Below are 24,573 nucleotides of genomic sequence, written 5' to 3' on the forward strand. Positions count from 1 at the left end.
GAGCTCAGGGTGCTGAGCTGAGAGAGCCTGGCTGTAATGATGTTGACAACAGCTGCTCTGATCAGATATTGATGATTGAATTGGAGGAGAACCCCTTGCCAGTTTACGATTGCCTCCCCTTATTCAATTATACTGTTTTTCTCATTAGAAGAGAGTTATAGCAATTATAGCAGATCATATGACAGTAAAATCCCTTAGCTTAATGAATTGATTGCGAAGGAAAAAAAACATGTTAATTTAGTCAACAGCAGTTTTAAGGAGAGCTGTACTTCACACAGGGTGACTTTTACCTGTGATCGAGTGGTAGACACTCTGGGACAAGTGTAGCTGTCAAACTATTTTTAACAATGCCTACCTATAACTCACTTGACTCAGCCACAGATTTAATTAATACCAATACACCAACAAACAGGGGTAGTAACAGTGTGCAGAAACCAATCATAGGGCTGCATCTGGTCACTAAAATGAGTAATAATTGTGTCAGTGACAGCCATTGCTTTTCATTTATTTCTAGTGAAGGCTACAATCACTTGGCAGAATATCCATTTGGACTCAAGGTTGAAGTGTCTGCAGTTTAGGTGTCTCTGTGAACTAGCAAAACAGATTTTCCATCATCCTTTATCCAAACCGCTTAGTCCATCAGGGTCACAGTATCAACTTGCAGAGTAAAGACGACTAGACGCCTAACAGAAGTTGCTTCATCCAGCTCCTCTAGGGCAGCGGTCCCCAACCTTTTTTGCACCACGGACCGGTATCATGTAAAACAATACTTTCACGGACCGGCACAGAAAAAAAAACAAAAAAAAAAGTGCATAAACAGACTCTTACTCTTATGCTTAACTAGTGGGGGCCTTTGAGCTTTCTCAGCAATGAGGCGGTCCCATCTAGGGATAATGGGAGACATGACACCCGAAGCGTGTTTCTTATGTCCAGTCCACTCCGTAATTTTGTTTTGGCCGTCATTAATTGCTTCAGTCATTCTTGTTCACGTTTTCTTCCATGGCTTGTCTTTTAATGCAGGGTGCTCGGTCTCGCAGTTTTGAAGGCTTCGTTGCCTCATTTGCGAGTCTGTCGCCACATCACTCAGAGCGGACTTGGTGTGTGAGAATCACCTGTTGCAATAAATCCGTATTTTAAATAGGACTCCTGATATAGTCTTTTAAACGCAGGTTTCTTTTTCTTTGAAGGGGTAGGCTCCTCTTCTTCTGTCTCCTCGTTTGGCCTTTTCCCCTTTCCGAAGAAGCTCTCCAAAGACGTTTGTTTTTTATTCATTTTTGCTTGTGGGCTTAATTTTGGGGTTCCGTATCCCGTGACCGAGACAAGCGTCTGGGCAGGTGCTTAAAGGCACAGGCGGATGAATCTGATCGATTTATAAATGAAACAGCTTTCAGACTCAGATAATGAATAATATATGTTTTGCTCAGTCTTTCTGTGCGGCCCGGTACCAAATGACCCACGGACCGGTACCGGTCCCCGGCCCGGTGGTTGGGGACCACTGCTCTAGGGGACCCCCACTTTAGCCAATATTGCATAGGAGAGTGGAGGAAACACATGTAATGACATGAAAAACCTGCTTATAAATATGGAGTTAGCCGTGATCAGTAAGCTCCTGTTGTTACTGACAAAAGTCAGTCCCACAGTTCACAGTGTTTCCTTACAGGCAGTTTACATTTATCCAGTTACGCTGCCAAATTGGTGAGTTGATTTTAATCCTTTTGACAGAACAGTATCGTCTTCAGACAGTTACCTTGTGAATAATCTCCATTCTACTCCTGGGCGGACAATGACCTTTGACTTTTGATGTGGACTTATTGGATATTTTACAGGCATGCACCAAGACAAGCCGAGATGTGAATGCAGAACTTGAGATTGGGCAAACTTAAAAATCAGATCAGGCTCTGCTATTCATTTAATTTGTTTTAGATATTACCAGGTTTCAGGGCAGCTGCGGCTGCTGAAGCAGCAGGGTGGGTCAGGAGGAAATGACTATAGCTAATGAAAAGAGATGAGGATGAGAAGAGGAAGACAGACTGTAACACTTCTGTAGAAGTGCCATCAGCTATGACCAGATATGGAATTAGTTTATTTTCTTTATTGTTTCATATTTAATTCTTCATTGTAGGGTCAAGGGAGTTCGATCTTAAACTAGAAAGCTGATTTCGCTAAGGAAAGTTTTTGTTCCCAGGCTTCTGCTGCTGCTCCTGACGTTGCTGCTGATGCTTCTGCTTCTTAACAGAATTTAGGGTGATTAATCATTCATTTCCAGCATCTGTGCACCCTTGCAAAAAACAGGCAGCGGGTCCAACACTGGCACAAGCTGACAGAGCTCTCAAAGGCTCTCATTTATGTTGTTTGTCCTGTAGAATATGAAGAGGAAGCAAAGCTGTTCTCCACCGATTAAAAGAGGAGAGAGAGAAACGCAGCTCTGATTTATTTATATTTCTCCTCTTCATTGGCGGTTTGTCTGACACCTCAGTCCCTTGACACAATTTTATCCTTGTCCCATCTGTATGTCCGTGGCCTCTGGGCTGCCAGATACCAGAGAGCAGAAGGGCAGCAGCTCAGAAGCAGAGCACTTCCTGGTATAAGTCACTGCAACGTGAAGGTCAACCTGCTGTAAAGGGAAATGTGCCCATCTGGAAAGCACACTAAATCTTATAGACTGTGTATAAAGAGGGGTGACATGACAGCTCCCCCAGAAGTGAGGCCAAAACAGCTCAGTTGCCCCCTGGTTGCAGACTGCAGTATAGGTCCTAAACCTGGTCTATGCTAAGTGTATATCATAGCATACGTTTTTTTCATTTCACAGAATGTGCAAAATAATGGTCATAGTAAAGTTCTATTATATGTTATTATATTAGATGCAGAATTACAACCCAGTCTCATCATATTACATAAAATAGTTACTTAAGTTTGAAATATGTTTCATGTTAAATGAAATTGTGATATGGATGTTCTTTTATATATGGTTTTGTGCACACTGATGTGAATAATTTTGTGAGGCCCAGCATGACAAACTCCATTTTTACTGTGCGTTTAAGTGCTGGTTTAAGTCCCCTATATGGCTTGAACTTTATACCACAAAAAAGTGACAGTTTCACTAAATAAGAGGGACTATTTCTGTCAATGTGCATAGAACAATGGTGACCACAGTGGGTGTACTCACTCACAGACTGTGAGGTGCCTGCCTACACTCCTCAGCTACACATGCACTCGTGCCTTTGCACATATTTGGGATTAACCTGCTTTGCCCTGAGCCTTTTACACAGTGTTTGTCAATCTATTTACAATAAAGATATTTGCATTTGCTAAGTTTGTATAAAAAGCAAATCAGAAAAAGCCACAGCCTGTTTTTGGACTGACATAAACACTGCAAAACTTAAACTAAAACCATTGCTTTAACACTTTGCGGGTTCACAGATTAAATTCGTTGTTATCTTCTATGGACATACTGACTTGCTATTGAATGCCTCCCCCAGCAGGTTAAGTTTTATATGGGTTCAAGACTTTATGCAGCTTTAATGTACATTAGGCTTTTGTAGTACCACACAGGTCTTTATTTTAAAGGGGTACTCTAGGTTAAAATATGCATTTATTCCCTAATATGTCTCCCGCTCTAAAAACAGTCCATGTAATCAAATGGTATCATTCATTAGATCATCTCCTCCTGGCAGAGTGGTGACCCAGTTCCTCTCTTCCTGTCCCTGAGCCTATCAATCATTTTCATTTCCTGGGATGCAATAGATAAAATGGCCAAGTTATCCACAGGCACAGTGGCACTTACGATTTGGAATACTTTAAGGCTACATTTACATATTTTGATGTTATATTCTCCTTCATATGAGTGTTATGTTGTAAACATGACAAGGCTTGGTTGCATCAGTAGTGGGGTAATGTAAATATGAATGGTGATAATAACGATTGAAGGTTAGCTTGATGGTTAGCATGCTAAACTCTGTGCTCGTTCTCTAGCTAAGGCCAGAGCCACATAGAATTGTGTACACCATTAGCCTCACACACATAACTAGCAGATCAACTCTTTTTTTGCAGGCTTTATGTTTTCGCCAATGTGCAGCCTACTTATATATATGGTTAGATCATATACCGTTAACCCTTTTTACAGTAGTGTAATCCAGCAGGTAATAGATATTCTTCCATTTCACTTCAATACTGCTTGTGTTTATGATTTTCTGTATCTGTATCTTCAGGCTAGACACAGATATAGTAGAAGTGCTCCCAATTCACAGCATGTATCATTTATTTACTCATCATCAAGAGATGATGTGGGAAATATACTGCAGCTTCTAACATGTAATATTCTTAACTGCCTTAAATGACAGCACAGGCTCTCACTTATGTATTTAATGTCAAGGCTCTGTCAGTAGATTCACAAACAGGAGTCAGCTCGGCTTAAGGATTTAAATCATTAGGGGGGGTCTAGAATCTGAAATCCCTCAGATGTTTCTGCAGAGCTGTTGGTATTTATCATGACTTACTATACTTAAGAGTTTGTCCTCCTTTTGTTAATGGCTGTGGATGTGAAACGGATTTCACACCATTGAAGTGCTAAAGAGAAGGAACTATACAACACAGAGCTCCTTTTTAGGAAAGTTATTCAAACAAGTTGGTTAGAATTTGCTTTCATACCCACGTCACCTCATCTGTCCTGCTGCTCCTAATGAAGACGTGCCTGAGTAAATGAGGATGAGTTGAGCTTGACTGCTTCCAAATATGAAATGTGAGCCCCTAATGGAAGCTGGGGTTGAATTAGTAATAGAAAGCAGAGATGGCTCAGCTGTGGAAATAAAAAGGTTTGTGCAGCTGGGTCTCCTCTGAATCCCAATAAGTAATATATACATTTCTAGGAAAAAAAATAAATCTCTCTGTCGGAGTGATCTGTTGTTGTTGTTATTTATCAAATGTAATTTCAGCTCTGCGCCTGAAGTTTTAGTGGGATGTTTTGTTATTAAATGTTTTCGTTTTCTGACTCGATTGCTTGCAAAAGCTGCTCAGCATCTGTCACAAACTCAAATGCTCAAGGTAATAAATTATTGATCAACACCACCGCAAGTATGAAATGAGATTATTGTTTACTTGCTCTATTACATCTTGCTTGGTTAGTTGCTGCTCCCTACAGATCTACAAAGCGCAGCTGCATGATAGTGACAACAAAAATCAGATGGCTTTTTTTGTGTGCATACTTAATTCAGGACTTTTTTTTGGTTGTTGACATCCAGGGAACGCCTTGTTTGATTGTCTTTATACTCACAATTTGACTGTTTTTTTCCCCCTATTTTACAGACATTATTTGTTCTGTTCCACCTGCCGCAAAGTGCTCCAGGTCACTAATCATCTGTTTTTCCCTTTTTTTCTCCAGATGAAGTCAACACAAGTGGACCAAGGGCTTTTCACAGACAGCTACTGCAAAGTGTGCAGCGCTCAGCTCATCTCTGAGTCCCAGAGGGTGGCCCATTATGAGGTAAAGATGCACAATACCTCACATGATGCACCACACTACATTAATGAAAGGTCACTCTGTTTTGACTTTGTCTCTCTAGAGACACTCGGCTGATCCATACACCTGAGCTCTGTAGCTGACACACTGTCAATAAACACACCACACACACCTGAGTATTTTTCCTCATTTGTAGAAACTCTTAAACTGAAAAATTGAACCTGTTTGGCTCTTATTTCCCAGTGGCTCATACTTCAAAAGGTATTCGTGGATAATTTCTGAAACTCAGATATTAAAATAGTGCCATGAGCCATGACATTTTAACCCCAATAGATTGCTGCTGTATTTATTTTGACAGCATAATTACTGCACAAGGCTGCAAAAATGAATCAGGGATACAGCAGGTCCTTGTAACTTTAGATTGGATTGCAAATGGAAGAATAGAGTAAACACAGGTGTCAAGCTAGCACTGTGTCTTAAATCAGACCTCTCTATGATGTGTATGCCAACATGCACTTCCAACCAATTTTTAGAATTGTTTAAATGCTAGCAGAAGCTTTTGTTGAACTGAAACTTACACTATGCACATGTATAGTGTATAAAGCGCCTCTATTTTTTTGTCAGATAGTCATCAGTGTGTATATGGCGCTCATTTAGTAGTCTATAATAACTGCAAAATGTGGTAGCTAAGGTTACGTAGCTCTGTAGAAGAGCCGTCAAATATTGCCATTCATTTGGTTGCACAGCTTGCCGTGTTCAATTTGGAACAGCACAATCTTAAAATGTATGTACATAGCTTACTGTAAGTGTCTTTGGGTTTTAAGTGCTTTAAATATTAACAAGGCCACTATTTTGACATTTAGGACCTCTGCATAATAAAATATATAATATACCGGTAGCTTTTAGCTTGCTTACCTCTGAGAATCTAAAGTGTGAGGGTATGTAGAATCTTTCATTTGAAAACATTGTGACAACTTGTTGAATGCTGTGCAGCTGGGGGGTGTATCCTAAATGAGATGGTTAGGTCTGTGGAGGGGTTCCTGTTGACCACATGTTGGTTGCCACTTAACACCCATAAATGTCAGTTTTAAATGGTTTTAGGGTGGAATAACTCTTTAAAACAGTACTCTTTGTGCAAACGTTTAATCTACATCCATGCAGAATGTGATTCTTTTGTATTACACATGACATGTCTGTGGCATCTTCTAAACGTAACAAGGACGGAAGGAAGTTAATTTGCTGACTTGGGGCTGAACGACTTGTGGGAGTTGACAGAGCGGCATGTCTCCTTTAGGAGACTGGGCAGTGAATGCGTGTGTGTGCATACTTGTGACAGTGTGAGTGTGCATGAGTGTGCACGAGAGTGTGTGTGTGTGTGTGTATGAGACAGAGAGAAAGAGGTTGTATGCCTGATTTGTTTTGTTAGCGGCAAGAATCAAATGTACAGTGCAGAGGAAAAGACAGTAAAGCTGCAGCCCTGCAAAGAAGGAGAGTGCTCTGGTCTTAACTAAACTTTTACTGTGTGTGATGCTGGTTAACCACGAGCAACATAGCTCGTCCCTGTGCTCCGACTACGGTCAGGAAGCTAAAGCAGAAAGGGTTAACAACGGGGATCGGTCAAATTTGCAGAAAAGTTGCAGTGATTGGTTAAAATTGCAAGGAATTGCAATTTGCATGCAGAATTCAGAGGGAATGGTTGAATTTGCGTCAATAGTTGCGATCGCAACATCACGAAATCCTGGAGTGTCTGGTACATATAAGGTTAGTGTGGGTTAGTGCAGGGCTGTGTTAACTAAGATTGAATGTTTTCCTGTATGTCTTGTCCTCATTATGGCTTGGATAATTTAAGAGCTCCTTTTAAAAAGACGAGCTGTTTCCTGCTAATCCAGTTGTGTAATCATTTGATATAAATAGCCGATTCCTTGGCATTTCTCTGACCGAATTCGAAGCCAGTCAACTCAAAGGTGTTCATGCAGCTCTGCACCTTCAGCCTAACACAGTAAAAACCACTGCCTAACCCTGATCAGTTACCTCAAGGTACCAAACTCAGTAAGTAAAGCTTCTTCCTGCCTGAGCCTCTCTCATTGTCTGCAGATGCTGCTTCTCACTCTCTGTCACTTTCTTTGTGTGACAGTAACAGAAGCTGAAGGGGCTCATATGAACACTGTGGTGCGTTTCAGAGCAGCTGGTATGGAATGAATGGGTGTGTTCCCGAGGTGAAATCTCACCAATGAGATATAAATATTTATTCATTTACTTTGACACTGTCACTTTATCTTAAGTTTGCACTGCTTTGTCTTTCAACTTTTCTTCAGCAACTCTTAAGAAGTCAAACTCCATTTCCTGCAGGGCGTCATCCTCACTGCTGTGCTGCCGTGCCGTGCTATTTAAAGTAGCTTTAACTGTCTGTGGGTAACAGGAGACCTGCTTTGTTCTTCAGGGCTTTGCAGGAGACAGGAAGTGGCTGTACCAATCCCAATCAAATATTCATTTTGTTATTGTGTGGTGAATGCTGAATACAGCACTTGGCCTGTTGCCTCCTGGAGACGAGGCGGATCTTGGCTTCTTTTTTAGCGCAGTTAGGGTCTAATGCATCGTGACATGTTTGGGTCACGGTGACGACAGCACGAACAAAAAGGAAGTGGGGGGAAAAAGGGATGTGCAAACTTTACTTTCGGATAGAGATGACACTTCAGAAGTTGTTTCTGTTTGCATAGATTTATCTATAATTATTCCTTTTGTGTTGTGTTTGAAGATATACTCTTTAAAGTGCTGATAACAAAATCAAACTTGATTTGAACACTCAGGCTTATATAAATTGTCTCTGAGGGGAAAAAAAGCGGTTTTTAGTATTTGAGCTGAATTATATCCAGTTGTTAACATGAATAGTTATGATTAGGGATGTTCAATCTCAATAATATGTAAAGACATTTTAAATGTACAGTTCAATCTTAATTTCCCTAAGTTAGTTCTAACATAACGACATACGTAAATACTACTAAAGGTACAACATGGCAACTAACTCATAATGAAACAGCTTTTGGTGTTATTCTTCATTTGACTATAGGCATACCGTAGTTTATCTCCACCATAACCGCATTTCACTTCAAATCGTTTAATTGTTTGCTGCATCACCAGCTCTGTCTATGCTGAATTAGGGTGCGGAATGTTCCATTATCAATAACGTTGATTAGAGTGCAGATACTGCTGACCGTCTTCTCTGCGCAAATATCCCACAATTTCGGGTTTTCCTTCAATAGGCTATAGGCGTCAGGCGCTGCACATGGAGAGGAGGAGCAGGCGAATCAGCAGTATCATGCATGTATGCGTATGTGTGTGAACAAGAATGAGAGGGAGAGAGAGAGTGGATCGGGGTTGAGTGAACAGGAGGATAGTTATATTTTAAAATCGCGTTGGGGAAAAAAAAACATGGAATCAATTTGTGGCGGCGGGTGTTGATTGTGGTCTGGCCGGTTTCTTGTGTCATCAAGAATGTGAGCTACTCAACATAAATTGTTTTTTGTTTTTTGCCTTGAGCTGGTATTTAACAAGTACTGATACTTTAATATCGGTATCGCTTTTCGCCCATCCCTAGTTATGACAGATGGACTAGATAGAGTGTCTCTGCATCTCAAAATTGCCAGAACAACTCTGACCACCTAACATTAAAAATAAGAATATGCCTTTAGCATAAATAAATGTGGTCAAATATATAGTGCTGTTTTTCCAATACATCCTCTCACGTCAGTGTCAGAACATTGTTGTCAATGACTTCCAAAATCACAGTGTTGTTTGGCTGGATTTCTTCCCAGCTCACCCGACAAGTTTGAGGAAAGTAAAGAAAGAAATGTTAGTAACAAAATGAAAGTAAACCTCCACCCTGTGCAGGAAATAGAAATACAGTATAATGGTGCATCCTGGGCACCTAACCTATTGTTGTGGTTGGAGCCTCTATTCTCTCCTTCAGTCTCTATAGGGCTTTGTACCTGCACATGCTAATACAACAGAACAGGCTTTTATTGTGAAACTGTTCCATCAGTGATCACTTCAATCACTGTGCAGGGGGAGGATGCCATTCATAACATTCATTTAGAATTCATAGCAACTTTTCTATGAGTTTCTTGAGGATTATTTTTGTCAAATTGTGAAGTCTTAGCAGTCGTCTTATATCCCCCTTCACATGGAACATTTGACAGACTGGTCATCTAACTCGCATTAATGTGCTGATATCTGATCTACTGAGCCTCCCTTTGAATTTTTTTGCATTGCTCCTAATTGAATTTTAAACTCCAAACTCAAAGCCATCTTCGGGTGACAGTGGAGCCTGCAAATGTAATTGATCTTTAAACCTTCTTTTCAAACACATCAAAGTCAGCGCTCATCTGCAGAGTGGATCAGAGCGGCCTGTGGTTCTCAGTTCAAAGACTTGTGTGGCTCATGTTAATTTATGCATGTGTCTCTTTGCATGTGTACTGGTTTGGGCTTTGCACTGCAGCCTCTCTTGACAGGCGGCACTGCTGCAAGCGCTGCAGGGGAGCTTCCTTTAAACTGCTGCCTGTTACTTCACAGTGATGCGGGAAAGAGGAGTGACCCAGGAGTACTCATTAAGTGAGGTGTGCGAGAAGAGGTCTATGTGCATTAGAGGCATGCTAATATCAAGGGACTATCAAAGGAATGTATTTTAGTTCTTTAAATGACTGAATATACAACTCGTGATTCATCATGATGACATCAGGATTTTTTTGTTATTATTTGTTATGAACTGTATTTCTGAACACTTAATTTAAACCTAAAAATGGAGCCTCTCAAAATAACCGCACGATATGCCTAAACTTTACAAATGCCATTGTGAAAGTGTGACTGGGTACTGAGATATCCTTGGATGATTTAGTAAAAATATAGGAAACCTAAATGTGTGTGTTTCAGCAGTATTAGTAGTAGTAACAGCAGACTACCTTTAGCCCAGTTTTATTCATCCATCACACAGTGTATTTCAGCAACTTTAGCCTGAATAATCTTATACTCCACATCAACAGACAATGCCTGTCAGCTGGTGTTTTTCAGCACTGGAGAGTCTCTTTTCATAATGCCTCAGTGCTAACACAAAGGCTGCAGCATATTTGACTTTCTGTGCATGTTGCACCATGCTGTGAATGTGATTCTCATCTGGAGCTTTTACATTATTAGTGGTGGACCTTTGATTAGCAGCAGTACTCGGTGAGTTTAAATCTAGCATTAGCTTTTGGCTGACATGTGATGACTCCTGTGTTCTTTGTCCACTTCATGTTCTCGCTAATTGCTTTCCATTATCTCAGATACATCTCTCACAACATTCTTCACTGTATTACCCTGCTGTGGTTTAAGTTTTTATTGCAGTTTCATTGAATGGAAGATATTCATAATAAACTTTATATAAATGCAGCAGATTTATTATCAAAGATCACCACAATCTTATGGTTCTATGTTACTTTATTAACTATTAACATATTTTTGTCTACAGACAGATGTCAATAGATACATTTAAAACTGCTGTTTAAAAGTTGTCCCACTGTCTGTTGTGCACTTCATGCAGTAGCATAAGCCTTTACTGTCCACAAAGAAAAAAAAACAGGTTGACTGTGCTAGGCTTCAGTGGTTGTCCTGCTTCAGAATGTTGTTACAGTATGTCATTACAGTCATCATTATGTGTATGTCTGCTGTAAATTTGGTCATTTTAAAAAGGTGGTCCAGGCAATGTACTTTTTTTGAGCCACCCTCAAGTAACTATTGGAAGAACAGCAGTTTTTTGCATTTCTGTGTCAGCTTTATTTCTCAGGCTTAGAGGATGCCGATTGGTTGCAAGTAGCCCTTTATTTTTCTTGGATCAGAAGATTGAAAAGCACAGTTTTTTGAAGAGGGCAAGGGGAGAATTATGTTTTATTAATTGTTTGGCATGTTGAACACACTGTGTTGTTGAACACACACTTCTCACTGTCCTGTCTTGGTATCCTCTCCCGACCAGGAACTGGAAGAGAGGTTGGTTAAACGTTCAAGGTCACATGTTGTCGTGCATAATGTAGTATGAGGCTTGAAAGCAAGGTTGGTGGTATACTGGACTGGCTGGTGGCACAAAGTGTAGCCTTGGTTTAGAAAATTGTGATAAAAGTGCTGACAGTTTGGACAGATTCTTACAAAATACGTTGGCCAAGTAGGAAAATGCGCTAATATGACTTCACATGCCGTGCAGCTGTGATGCTACAGCTCCTCCCTCTTTCTCTGAGCCGCTTCGTCACCCTTGTCCTCCTGAGTGTTGCGTGTGCTGTATTCAGCACTTCAATCATGCTGCTGAATAGGTATGAAGCTTTAGATGTGTGGAGGAGACCACAGGACTTAATAACTGTGCCTGGCTGCGCTGATATCATCTGCCCTCGAGGATGCCCGCTGGGTATGTTTCATCCCCAGTTGTCCCCGGCATACAACATTTGCATGTTGTTCGTGATTATCAGACACTCATTCAGGGTGAATGAACTTATATGTGCTTCTATTGTGCATCAAGTGGGCCGTTCGTTACAGTACAGTCACTATGGTATGAGAATAGCAGAAATGATAGTCTACATTAAAATGGTTCACATGCACTGTGCTTTATAAGGATAATCCACTGACCCTATTCAAAAGTGTTTTAAAACTCTGCTTGTTTAAACAGACCTGTATTTTTAACCCTACATACAGGAGGCATGTGATACCATGACCTGATCTTATATCTTATCAGAAAGACATGTTTGCTGCCGTCAGTGTTACGCTTGGACATGTAAGAGTACCAAGAGAGATTTTGGCCCATATAGCTGTTAAACTGACTTTTACCTGACTATACCTGACTGTTTGTGCAAATGGCAAATAAGACCTTGAATCATTGATTGTAGGATAAAGATAATGACATAAAGTAGGGATGTCCCGATCAGGTTTATTTTGCCCTCGAGTCCGAGTCATTTGATTTTGAGTATCTGCCGATACCGAGTCCCGATCCTAGCGTGTGTGTGTGTGTGTGTCCAGACCATCAAGCTAGGAGATTCTTCTCCAACATTAACCATTTGAACCATGAGAAGTCTCACACTATTGATGCCCCACTTTGCTCCTCCTCTAATTCTGTTCTCCTAAGACTCTCATTATAATCTCTGGCCCTATGACAATGAATAAGCACACATGTATTCTCACAGCCAATAATCAGTGTTAAGTGATGAAATGACATTATAAACTTCGTACCTATTCTGTGTGTAATTTTAATGCCATTATCAAACTTTATTAAAACAATGAAGAGTATGAAATGAAATGAGTAAACAATAGCTGTTTGCATATTTCCATCTGGAATGATGGACTCTACAAACATGCTGACACAAACAACAAACAGCTGTTAACAACTGGTTAATGAGTAAACAAGATCAAGGGTTTATACATACAGACATATCCTTACATTTAAATCCATTTGAGTGGTTGTCTGCCTCTGCAGTCTGATCCTCTCGAAATGTTCTCTCTTTTCTGTTTCTTTCCAGGTGAGCTCAGGAAGCCTTCAAGTCAACATTTTATACACCCTCAGCAGTTTACACCTCCCTCCACTCACATACGCTCATCATCACCAAACTGTGGCATGTGGGCGTATGGGCGAGTGTGTCAGCTATTGACGAGCTAATCTACATTTTCCATGCCCGCTCTGTTTTGACCTTTACAAAAATTGATTTCTGAGGAAGAGGATTAGTGAAGCACAGTAGCTCAGGGCGAGTACTAGTTGCTTTCTGGTTCAGATTATATCGCTCTCAACAGAGACAAAGGGAAGGAAAGCAAAGATCGTTTTTAATTTGAAAACAAAGGCTTGAAATCAGTTTGTAGCGTGAGCATTGGGCTGACAGACTAGCTGTTTCTGCAACAGGGCTTTATTTTCAGATGTGTGTCCAATGTTAATTCATCATCAATCAATCCAGCACTGGATTAATGTGTAAATCCAGGTCATGTGAAAGTAAATGTTTCGGGAAAAATCCTATCTATACATACAGATGAACACAGCAGGCTATGTTTGTTGTCATGGTTACAAATTGATGGCATGACACATTTTTTTTCTATGTTAGTGTCCTAACAGAAAAAAAACAAACATATGCTTTTCTACTGGAGATGTTCATAACCTTATTTTCAGAATGATATACACAAGCGTTGCTTGGTTACAAGGCTTTCTGTCTTTGTTCTGAACATCAACTCTCTGTTGTTTACTTTTATCGTTAATCGCGAGGAAGGAAAGTTCCTCCTCTACTTTTGATCACAGTCCTGCCTTATCTTGATTTTAATTGGTGAGAGTATATAATAAAATGCAGATTATATCGCTCTCAACAGAGACAAAGGGAAGGAAAGCAAAGATCGTTTTTAATTTGAAAACAAAGGCTTGAAATCAGTTTGTAGCGTGAGCATTGGGCTGACAGACTAGCTGTTTCTGCAGAGCATGGTCTTTTACGACTTCAACATATTTGTCAGATAAAGAAAGAAACTAATTTCTATGATCCCTTCTTAATTACTTCCCATGCATCATTTAGCCCAGTGGTGAGGTCTGCTAATAGTAGCAGTGGGTCGGTTGGAGAGTCCCTAGTTGCTCTTGTCTGCGTCTAGAAGAGTGATGTCCATGCTGCACCCATCCATCATCACCTGTCATTTTTACAGGGTTCAGAGTTAATGGGATGGAAGAATTAGCCATTTCTAGTGCTGACAGAAAATAATCTACTATGTGAAATGAGACTGAATCATTGTGGTGCCTGCTGATAATCGAAGAGGCTGAAAAGTGCTGTACCAGTGAACCTTGGGTGTGATCAGTGGAAAGCATAATCAACAGTAAAGCCATTTTGCCTCATTATTGTCATTAAAATGGAGAGAGACAAACGTAACCGCCTCAGGAGTCTGTCTCCGTGCCAACTGATAATAACACACACACAAGAAGAAGGTAATAAAATGCTTCCAAACATGTTGGCACAATGAAAAGTGGCCCAAAGCTTCCTTTGTAAGCAAAAACACAGCACCACTGAGATGCTCAGCCCTTTTTATTTAGTTCACTCTAAAGCAATGCCGTTTAAACACTTTAATTATGAGCCTGTCTCACAGGGAAACACAGCACAGGAAGGAGGGCTTATTAATAGACATAGTCCTGAGAGATCAGTTGCTAGTCCATCCTGTAAAACAAAATGGAGAAAGGAGAGATAGGTGAAACAGTCCTATCAAGCTCTCCAAAGATGATTAAACGAGTTTAAAACAGCCTGGAATCTTTCTGAGAGCGAGGCGATTAGTCCATGAAGCGTGTCGAATTAAAAGAGCGTGAGATGCAGATTCCACTCGTGCTTAGATTGAATTCTTTCACAGTTCAGGCATGACTCAGCTCATAATCCCAGGCAGGATTTTTATTTGAATATAACCCCCCCCCCCCCAACCAATGTTCTTCCCCATCACATGCTTCCAGCCCTACGAGGCAACATTTCAAAACAAGCTGAATTTTTCAACATTGTGCGTCTCACCTTTGGTTGGGTGGTGTGATTGTTTTGTTGCTATACTAATTTACTGCAGTCCAAACACTGTGACACTAGCTCAGTGAAGAAGTATAAGTAGATGTATTCATTAATTATTAAAATATCATTAAAATATTGTTGTCAGTGCAATAGTGTGCTATTGCTAAAAATGTTCACAGGGCTTTATTTTCAGATGTGTGTCCAATGTTAATTCATCATCAATCAATCCAGCACTGGATTAATGTGTAAATCCAGGTCATGTGAAAGTAAATGTTTCGGGAAAAATCCTATCTATACATACAGATGAACACAGCAGGCTATGTTTGTTGTCATGGTTACAAATTGATGGCATGACACATTTTTTTTTCTATGTTAGTGTCCTAACATAGAAAAAAAACCAAACATATATTGACATTAAGGGCCTGTTTGTGTCCGCAGGCTGTGCTTTTCTACTGGAGATGTTCATAACCTTATTTTCAGAATGATATACACAAGAGTTGCTTGGTTACAAGGCTTTCTGTCTTTGTTCTGAACATCAACTCTCTGTTGTTTACTTTTATCGTTAATTGTGCAAAAAGCAGTGAGGAAGGAAAGTTCCTCCTCTACTTTTGATCACAGTCCTTATCTTGATTTTAATTGGTGAGAGTATATAATAAAATGCCAATACAAGTGCCTATAAACGCAGTGCTATGTTTACCGTGCACACTATTTGTACAATAAAAGGGCAGAACATCCAACAGGGTAATACCTTTTATAGGCACTTTAAATCTGTGTACTGGTGTAGAAATGTGATGAACATCAACAAGCTGCTGTTGTGCAAATGGAACAGACAACAGGTGGAAATGAGAGGCAGTTATCAAGACAACCCTTATAAAGGAGAGGTTCTGCAGGTGCTGACCACAGACCATTTCTCTGCTCTCATCCTTTCTGCCTGATGTTTGATCACTTTTGCATTTTGTCAGTGCTCTCACCCCTAGAGGTAGCATGAGGCGGTGTCTACAACCCACAGAAGCTGCTCAGGTAGTGCAGCTCATCCAGGATGGAACATCAATGAGATCTGTAGCAAGAAGGTTTGCTGTGTCTGTCAGCACAGTGTCCAGAGCATGGAGGAGATACCAGGAGACAGGCCAGTACACCAGGAGACGTGGAGGCAGCAGTAGGAGGGCAACAACCCAGCAGCAGGACCATGCTCCTCCTTTGTGCAAGGAGGAGCACTGCCAGAGCCCTGCAACATGACCTCCAGCATACCACTAATATGCATGTTTCAAGTGGGGCTTGTTCTTACAGCACAACACCGTGCAGGGTCATTTGCATTTGCCAGACAACACCAAGATTGGCAGATTCACTATTGGCGCCCTGTGCTCTTCACGGATGAGAGCAGGTTCACACTGAGCACATGTGACAGACGTGACAGTCTGGAGACGCCGTGGAGAACGTTCTGCTGCCTGCAACATCCTCCAGCATGACCGGTTTGGTGGTGGGTCAGTAATTGTGGGGGAGGCATTTCAATAACATTGATCATTTTTATGTTATTTTGTCCTCAACGTATTCCACTATGTAATGAATGAAGATTTTCAATTGGAATAATTTATTCATTGGGAACTAGAACGTGTTATTTTAGTGTTGCCTTTATTGTTTGAGCAGTGTATGATGGTGGAGAAAATGAACATTATTTAAATCAACATTTCAACATCAACATGTAAGTCCAGGAATTAAGAACAAGTTTCCACCCACCACTTCAAAATCATTAAAATGAGGATATTGTAAAAGTTTTTATATTTTAAAGGTAATTAATGTTGTTTGAGAAGTTTTTGTCTCCTAGTGCTTGGGAAAAAATACCGCTTTGCTTGCAAGTGTCACATGCAGTTTTCATCAGTCCACTTTCATAAGAAATCATCATCTGAAACCCGCTGATGGAAAGAAGAACAAAAGCTTTCTCAGCTCGGGGAGCAGGAATGAGATATGATATTAGGAGCTGTCAAAGAGAAAATCAGTGGAGTGAAAAGTCCTCCGGCATTTCAGGGAGAATCGCCTACAGAGTCATAATATATTTACACTTAACATTTGTTCCTGACAGCACGACGTTTCCTTGAAGCACCTTTTGTTTTGTTTAAATTTACCACATCGTGTTAGTCCTGTGTGTCATCCATACATCGTTCCTTTTGCTCTGCAGGTAACAATTGTCAGTGGTGGAAAAACGGCAACAGAGAGGACATGTGTTGTCGTTTCTCTGGAAGGTGGTGAAGTAGCCGTATTTGTGCTTTCTAATACGTTGCATAAAGCCGGCGGGCCTGTTCTCTTTGATCTCAGAGGGTTTTGTTTGCCGTCGATATCGTGTTTTTTGGTGGGAGTGGGGAGAATTGACTGCATGGCCTACTTTGGTGACAGTGTTCTGTCAGCGGTGTTTGATCTCTGCCTGCTGCCTTGCCTCATGGATGAAAAGCCTAATCACATTGCATTGTACTCTTTTAGTCTGGAAAGGGTTAAACTTTAAGCACAAAACACTGCATAATGAGTCCATCTAATAATCATCAGAGGTGTCCAATTAGTTACAAAGCCAATGAGGTGGCATGACAGCTGCTAATTTAAATCACACTGTCAACATTGAATAATGAAGTAGCTGCATGTCCTGACAACAAATGGAACTCGTGCTGAGATTTATTCTCTGATTGTGATTGCTCGTGTTGTTGAAGTGAGCTTTATTTCAGGCAGCGTATAGGTTGGCAGGTATTAGCCTGACAAATGCAAGAGGACAGGGGAAATTATTTGAAATGAGAGGTGTTGTGGCCAATATATTCAGCCTCTCCCAGTGCTTCTTATGCAGGTTGTGCTGATGGATAGGTCTATTCCAGGCTCAGCAGGAAGCACGGATGCTCCCTATATCCAGCCACTTCCATTAGTCCTCCATCGTTTTTCATTTCATTACACAGGCGCCTTATAAATACACGCTCCAGAGTGAAAAGGCATTTAGTGTTGTGTCCTTTCTGCAAATCCTGAGTTAGAAGACAGCACAAATCCTGTTTAGTACAGCTGGCCTCTTTCCCGAACAAAAAGAATGAGAGGAGGCACAAGGAGGCAGTTATTCAATCGCCAGGTTAACTCTTGAGAAGAGCGCAGCTTTGATGATCTGACCTGCCGTTCTTCATATGAATGTGTGGTTCCTATCAATCCGTGTTATTTTTAAAACCAGAAACAATCCAACTCTGACTGAGGTAATTTTGGTGGGTGTCCTGATAACTTTGGTGATGTAGTTTCATAAGGCCTCTGAACCAGTGAAACGTCTTGATGGACTTGGGTTTTAAATGTAAATTTAGGATGTTCTTGGTTGTTCTATTGAGTGTCAGCTCAGAGATAGATGTCCTACAATGAGTAGAGTAGAGTAATTTATCATTACATTAATGGTAGCAAGCTGCTCAGATGCTCCAATGTAGGCCTAATAAGGCACCATAATGAGAAGTGTCTCATTAGCTTGGGTCATCCACAGCGATGGCATTGCTTTACTAATGTATGCCGACATGTTCAGTGGTCCTCCATTAATGTTGATATACAGTGCTAAGTCAATTATTTATGGAGTGCTACTCTGACACCATGTAAGGACGTTTTACTGATGATCACAGTGGGATGCTTTTAAGAAGCACATCCATGAACTGTACTGCAAAAACATGATTGTATTTCTACTCTGGGGATCACAAATGTGTGTGCAGACTACCAACTTCCTTTTTTTTTATCCATGCACTGCATTATATTGTGGCTTAACATGAGAGGATCACCAAAGCCAGGAAGATGCATCTTGTGAGAACCATGAAGATGAATCCAATCTTCGTGTCCCCATATGAAAGACATGCCCCCATCATCTCAGTGTACAAACAGATTCAGGTCCTCACAACAGGAGTAAATCCCTGCATCACCTACACATGTGTGTACACAACTTCAGAGGACATCAAACATGCATACATAGCTATAAACACACACAACAGTATTGAAATGTTTTATCCATAAAGCTATAGCAACAATTTGCTAATGCAGTGGTGACTAAACCAAAGAACAGTTTATAGAGAAGTTAATTTCTGAAAAACAAACAATAGAGTAGATTCTCTGTTTAGTGTCCATTTAGATCTGCCAATACCACACTTTCTTCACAGTTTCATCACAGTTTCATCCAGTTAAAGGCAATCAGCCATCATCTCCTGTTGCTATTTCACATAGCTAAATGTGTTACATAACAGTTGAAGCACTCTCTGCATTCTGCTGCATTGTTTTGTTTTGAAGCACTGTTAGCCAAACTTTGCTTCTTTCTCTGCAGGAAGCATTAAATCCTTGGAGGTCTTTCTGAGTAAAGAAACTCCCCACAAAGCCCATGTGAGCCTGCTGTTTTGATGTAAACGAGGGGTGATTCATGAGATAATGCCCGTCTGAGAGTGGACTGCAGAGCTTTTGGAGGGGGGGGGGGGCTTCAATAACATTCAGTAACCACACAAAGCCCGGGGCTAACCGAAGCATGGAAAAACCCTCTGCCTAAATTGTCCAGGGATAGCTAAGTGAGACAGCTCAGCTCGCGTCCTGAGTGCTGAGAAGCATACCTGACCTCTGTCACGACTGCTTTTTGTCTGACTTTCTATAATTAGAGGGCTCACTGAGGCTGCCAGCACACAACCACCAGTCTAGTGTGAGAAGCAAAACACTCAAGGGTGTTTTGGGCTGACCCTACTTGTCAGCAAAACAAGCTCATTTATCAGGTCATTTAAGAAAGAGAAAGAGCCTGAATCCAAAGAAGAACTGGAAACTGCTGGAACAACTTAACCTGCCAAATGCTTTAGACATTGTGGAAATTGGTGCTGTTAATTGAAAACCAAAACCACACTGGTGCTTGAAAGTTTGTTAACCTTCGAGAATTAGATGGAAAATGATCCAGTATTACATATACACAAATGTGTGTAAGTATGTAAGTACTGTATGTGCATTCAATCTGCTGCGACCCACTAGTCGTCCATATTGTCTTGAAGAAATTTTAGCCCATTGCTCAGTACAGAAGAGTAACAGTGGCAATAATAATAAAAGTAAAGTTGGCTAGTTAGACATTTTTAAATATAAAACATATGGTTAAAGTAAGTCTTAACATTTAAAAGTGTACACTGAGGTTGCCTGCCTGAGGTCCCAAGGCAGGAAGTTCCACAGCTGAGAGGCCCAAAGCAAAGGCACTGTCACCTTTGGTGACAAGTCTAGAATTTTGGGACTCCTAATAAGGCCCTGCTGGAGGATCTTCTGCAGTCTTCAGGCTCATAGGGAGTTATTGGTCAAGCTCTAATTAAAATAAAATAACTATTGTAGCATGTCTTCAGTATTTAACAAATTGGCTCTCACACACTTGAACCTACAAGTACTTTGTTGTCTTTTGTCATTCAGTGTGACCTTCACCACAGAGTCTATTAGCATATTAGTTTAGATCGAGCTGTCTCGCTCAGCGATGGAGACTGACACAGGACTCCATACTGTGGCAGAAATGGCAATGTGCCAGCTTCACTGATGTGCCAACGTGCTGTATGCACAGACAAGAGGACAGTGTGGTCTTACTGCACTGGTTCGTCTCTTAGTAAAAAAATGTGTGATAAAACAAATAGGTTGTCGCTTTGGCTGCTTGTGCCCAGTAAACCGACTGTGCTTGCACTACTGACATCATCATTTATAGTGAGGAAACAAGTAGATAACCAACTCTGTAGATATGGTTTCCTCCTTAGATCTGCAGAAATATGCTGGGAAGTAGTCGCATACAGACTGCTGCTACTTTTAGCTTAAATATAAAGACAAAAGTTAACAATATCTTACAAGTTCTACTTGTTTTGCAGTTTGAAAGATGCATGAATAACACTAGGCAGGCTTAGCATTTGGTAAAGTACAGTGGGAGGAGGCAACTTGGGACCTGCTGGCAGGAAGAGGAGCCAAGATAAAAAACTCCCACATGAATGACATCAGCTTTCCAAATGCTATCTTTCATCAAATTTTCAGAAGAGAAAGTGGAACAAACTACTAATAAGTTAAGTTTATTACTTTATTTTGCCAGAAGCCTAAAAGAAAGTTTTATTTTATAGATTGGCCATTTATAAACTGTTTGTTCTTAGGTGTTCGTGTGCTTTCCAGACTGCTGAATGTAAGAAAAAGGTTTGTTTTTCCATTAAACAAGACATTCCTTCCTTTCAAATGCCATCTGCTGCATAATGCAGTCTCACAGCTGTCCACTGGATAGTCTCCTCCACCCCTGCCTGTCAGACCTGTAAGTCAGAGCATTGTTTTGTGGGCAGCAGTGTATGAATTATTTGAATAAAAAAAAAAGAAAAAAAAAAGATGTAGCTGCGCAATATATCCCATATAATAAAGAGTGCTTTGTATTTTGGATCTGTTCATGCTATCGGCAGTGACCTCACAGAAAAATTGGTTGATTGCCTTGTTCCCCTTGTGGAATAGCATCTCCCCTTATAATGTTCACCCCTTCCTGCATGGTGAAACAGATCTAGATTATATTTTTAGCACAGGAGCAAACACTTAAAAAAATACAGAGCTGATTCTGCCTTTATGTAATGAAGTCCCAGTATTTATTTTAGTCTGTCTATTTAGTGGGAAGTCGTAAAGAAAATGAGAATTTCAAATGTTTTTTTTTCCTTTCTTCTTTCATCACACCAAGTTTGAAACATTCTCTGTGTCTGCAGCAAGCATGTTATATTCAAAGGGTAATACAATATGAATAGAACCACTTCGCATGCCTAAAATGCATAAAAAAAGATTGTTTTATATAAAGTCACCATATGCTTAGTTCTTTCACATTAATGCGAATGCTGGTATTTAAAAAATATAAGTAAATATTGTTTAAAAATGAGAGGGATTGGTCTTTTTCCCCCTTAAAGGAGTGGCAGATCTCAGGTTTCTCTACGTTTGCCAGGAAACCAGACAGGCAAGACAAATAGATTCCTGCAGCCTTGCCCCTACCCTCTCCGACCAGGCAGGATGAATTAGTCTTTGCCCTTGTGAAGGCTGTGCTTATCCTTCTGCCTGACTTAGAAAGGCAGTGGGCGCACGTCGCATGATGCCACATGCCTCACTAGACGCTGCAGCATCCTCTGATGATGCAACACTGATACTACCGGAGATTTAAGCTGTCCTTGTTCCTCTGTATCATCTCCCTTGACGTTCGAAGCGTACAAAAACAGTACTATTCGCAGATAATCTGTCCTCCCCAAATCCCGTCTTTCCCCTGTCACGGCTGTGTGCTATCAGATCCTAGGGGGATCGATGGGCTGCTGGTAAGAGGACTCCTGCTTCACCCTCCGTGAACCGGGTGCTAATTATCAATTCAGTCCAGTATCAGGGATCAGCAGAGTGCATCATTTGTCGGCCTTCACCTATTTTTAATGGGACCTCTAACCTAAGACAGACACAGGAGTTTGTATCGGAAAAAGCATGAAAGCTAAAGTAGCATGCTGTGATAGGGTTACTTTTTAGTAAATAATATGTTTTTTTTTTCTTAAAAAAAAAAAAAAAAACCACCACTGATTGATCTAATAGTGCTGAAGTCTAATATCTCTCAAATGAGAGGAGATTACCTTACTTACAGGGAAACCTTTCAACACAGAATTATTAGGTTTTTTTTTTTAGATCAGGTGACTTTTTAAAATTTTTTTTTAGTGCTGTAATAATGAGGATAGTTTCAGAATGATAGCAGTGGTTCGGGCGTCAGAGTGTATTTATACTTCACACTAAGCATTGGTCTGACTCATGGGATGTTGGCATCATTATGACCCTTCACAAATGAAGCTTATAAGGCTCATTATCTTGGTACAACACATGTCAGGGTCTGTATGTGCAATAAGTGAACAGTCTGTTCTCATTGTCTGGCTGCTGGTTGTGGGGGAAAATGGATGTATTCTCACTAGACATCTTGTTTAGAGCATATCTGTAAAGCCAGTTGGCCAAAAGAGGATGATCATGCCTAGCAGAATCAAAGGTGCAGCAGTCAAGCTGTGTGTCCATGCTATTTATTTGTCTCTTTTTGGACACGTAATCTCTGTCTTACTGGTGTTCAGGGCAAAGTCCAAAGGGGCACTCTCAAGAGAGTCCAGAATGAATGAGGTCCAGGACAGTAAAGTTGTTTTTACATTGTTACTGATGTTCTTATTAATGTGACAAAAAAAGCAACAACAACAACAAAGCAAAACATGCATAATGGTGTTTTAAACAACAGGACTGAGATGCAGATTTTTTAACATGAAGAAGATCTGATTTAAGCAAAATCTGGTAGAAGGATGGTCCAAACATTGTGTGCTGACTCCTCCCCCTGTCTGCTTGTAGTTTCTGTGGTGTGTCTGTGTGTGTGTGTGGAGCAGTGGCACAGATGTGTCAGATAGAAGTGATAATTCAATTCAGTTATATTCAGTTAAAACTTGATCAAAACTGTATTATTATTTTTATGTAAGTATTGAAGACAACAGAGTAAATATTGCCAATCTGTGTGAGTTTATAATTTTAGTCAGCATAACAAAAATATTTCATTTTTACCCTGAATCTCATGCATTTCGGGGCATTTTTTCCCAGTTCTGTCACACATTAGCCCTCATCATCACTGTTTCAAGGTTAGGTTTGGTTATATTTTACTTGATGCATGACCATGACCATGACCATGAGAAAGCTCAAAGTCCAATTGTTGTGCCTGTTTGTTGTTTGGAGTTAAATGGGTATATTCATGGTGAAAGACATCAGTGAGGTATTAAAAAAAAGAATAAAATGTTTCAGTTCTATCTCACAGATTCTCCACATTTCCTCCTTTTCTCTCCTCCAGAGTCGGAAACACGCCAACAAAGTGCGGCTGTATTACATGCTACATCCTGTGGATGGAGGCTGCCCGGCCAAGAAGCTCAGAACAGACAATGTGAGTGTCCCTCTGTCCTTGCGGTTCCATCAGTCTCTGCATTCACTGACACACATAGTGCACACATCAGTCCACAGCTGCCAGAGTCTTCTAGGGAAAACACCCATGTGACCCCACCCACCCCTGTGTGTCATAATAGCTGACAGATAAACAGCAGTGCCACATTTCTAGACCACTGAACAATGCGACACTGACGGCGCCGTGGTTGGAAGCCAACACAAACACAAAGACACAATGTGAGGCATCTGGCTCTCTTGTCATGTACTTTGGAAGAACATGACTAGTTTGACAGACACAATTATGTGGCCTGTCATTCCTTGTTTGCTAAAAAGTTTGGGTGCGTTTGGGTGTTGTCTCATTGGTGTAGCCTTTACAGCTAGAAATCTGTGGGTTTTTTTTTTACATACACTTTGAAGCCTGGCCCACATTAAGATAAGCATCAAAAGGCTGAGATTTCATGGTGTGTGCTGAGAGTTTATATTGGTGTCAAAGCAAAAGGGCCATTTCAATTTGAAGTTGAGTCGATGGTTGGCATGGGGCGGAGGAGGAGGCTTTAGTGGAGAGTGAGGAGACTGCTGGTGTGCCATCTATCAGCATAGCATAACCCAGACAAAGATACATCATGGGACACTATTGCTTTGTCTTGCTGACTCAGCTCATCATCCAGTCCTGCTGCTGCTGTGTTTCTGTTTAGT

The 24,573-nt window shown here is 40.7% G+C and overlaps 1 protein-coding gene across 1 annotated transcript in view; it reads left to right on the top strand.

The window, feature by feature from the left end:
* zmat4a (zinc finger, matrin-type 4a) overlaps positions 1-24,573 on the top strand; it is an 84,028-nt gene that overhangs the window by 11,216 nt on the left and 48,239 nt on the right. Inside the window, 2 exon segments of the mRNA XM_028413878.1 lie at positions 5,378-5,479; positions 23,789-23,878. Coding sequence (XP_028269679.1) covers positions 5,378-5,479; positions 23,789-23,878 — 192 coding nt within the window.

Source organism: Parambassis ranga, chromosome 9 (assembly GCF_900634625.1).
Source record: "Parambassis ranga chromosome 9, fParRan2.1, whole genome shotgun sequence".
Taxonomy (NCBI): Eukaryota; Metazoa; Chordata; class Actinopteri; family Ambassidae; genus Parambassis; species Parambassis ranga.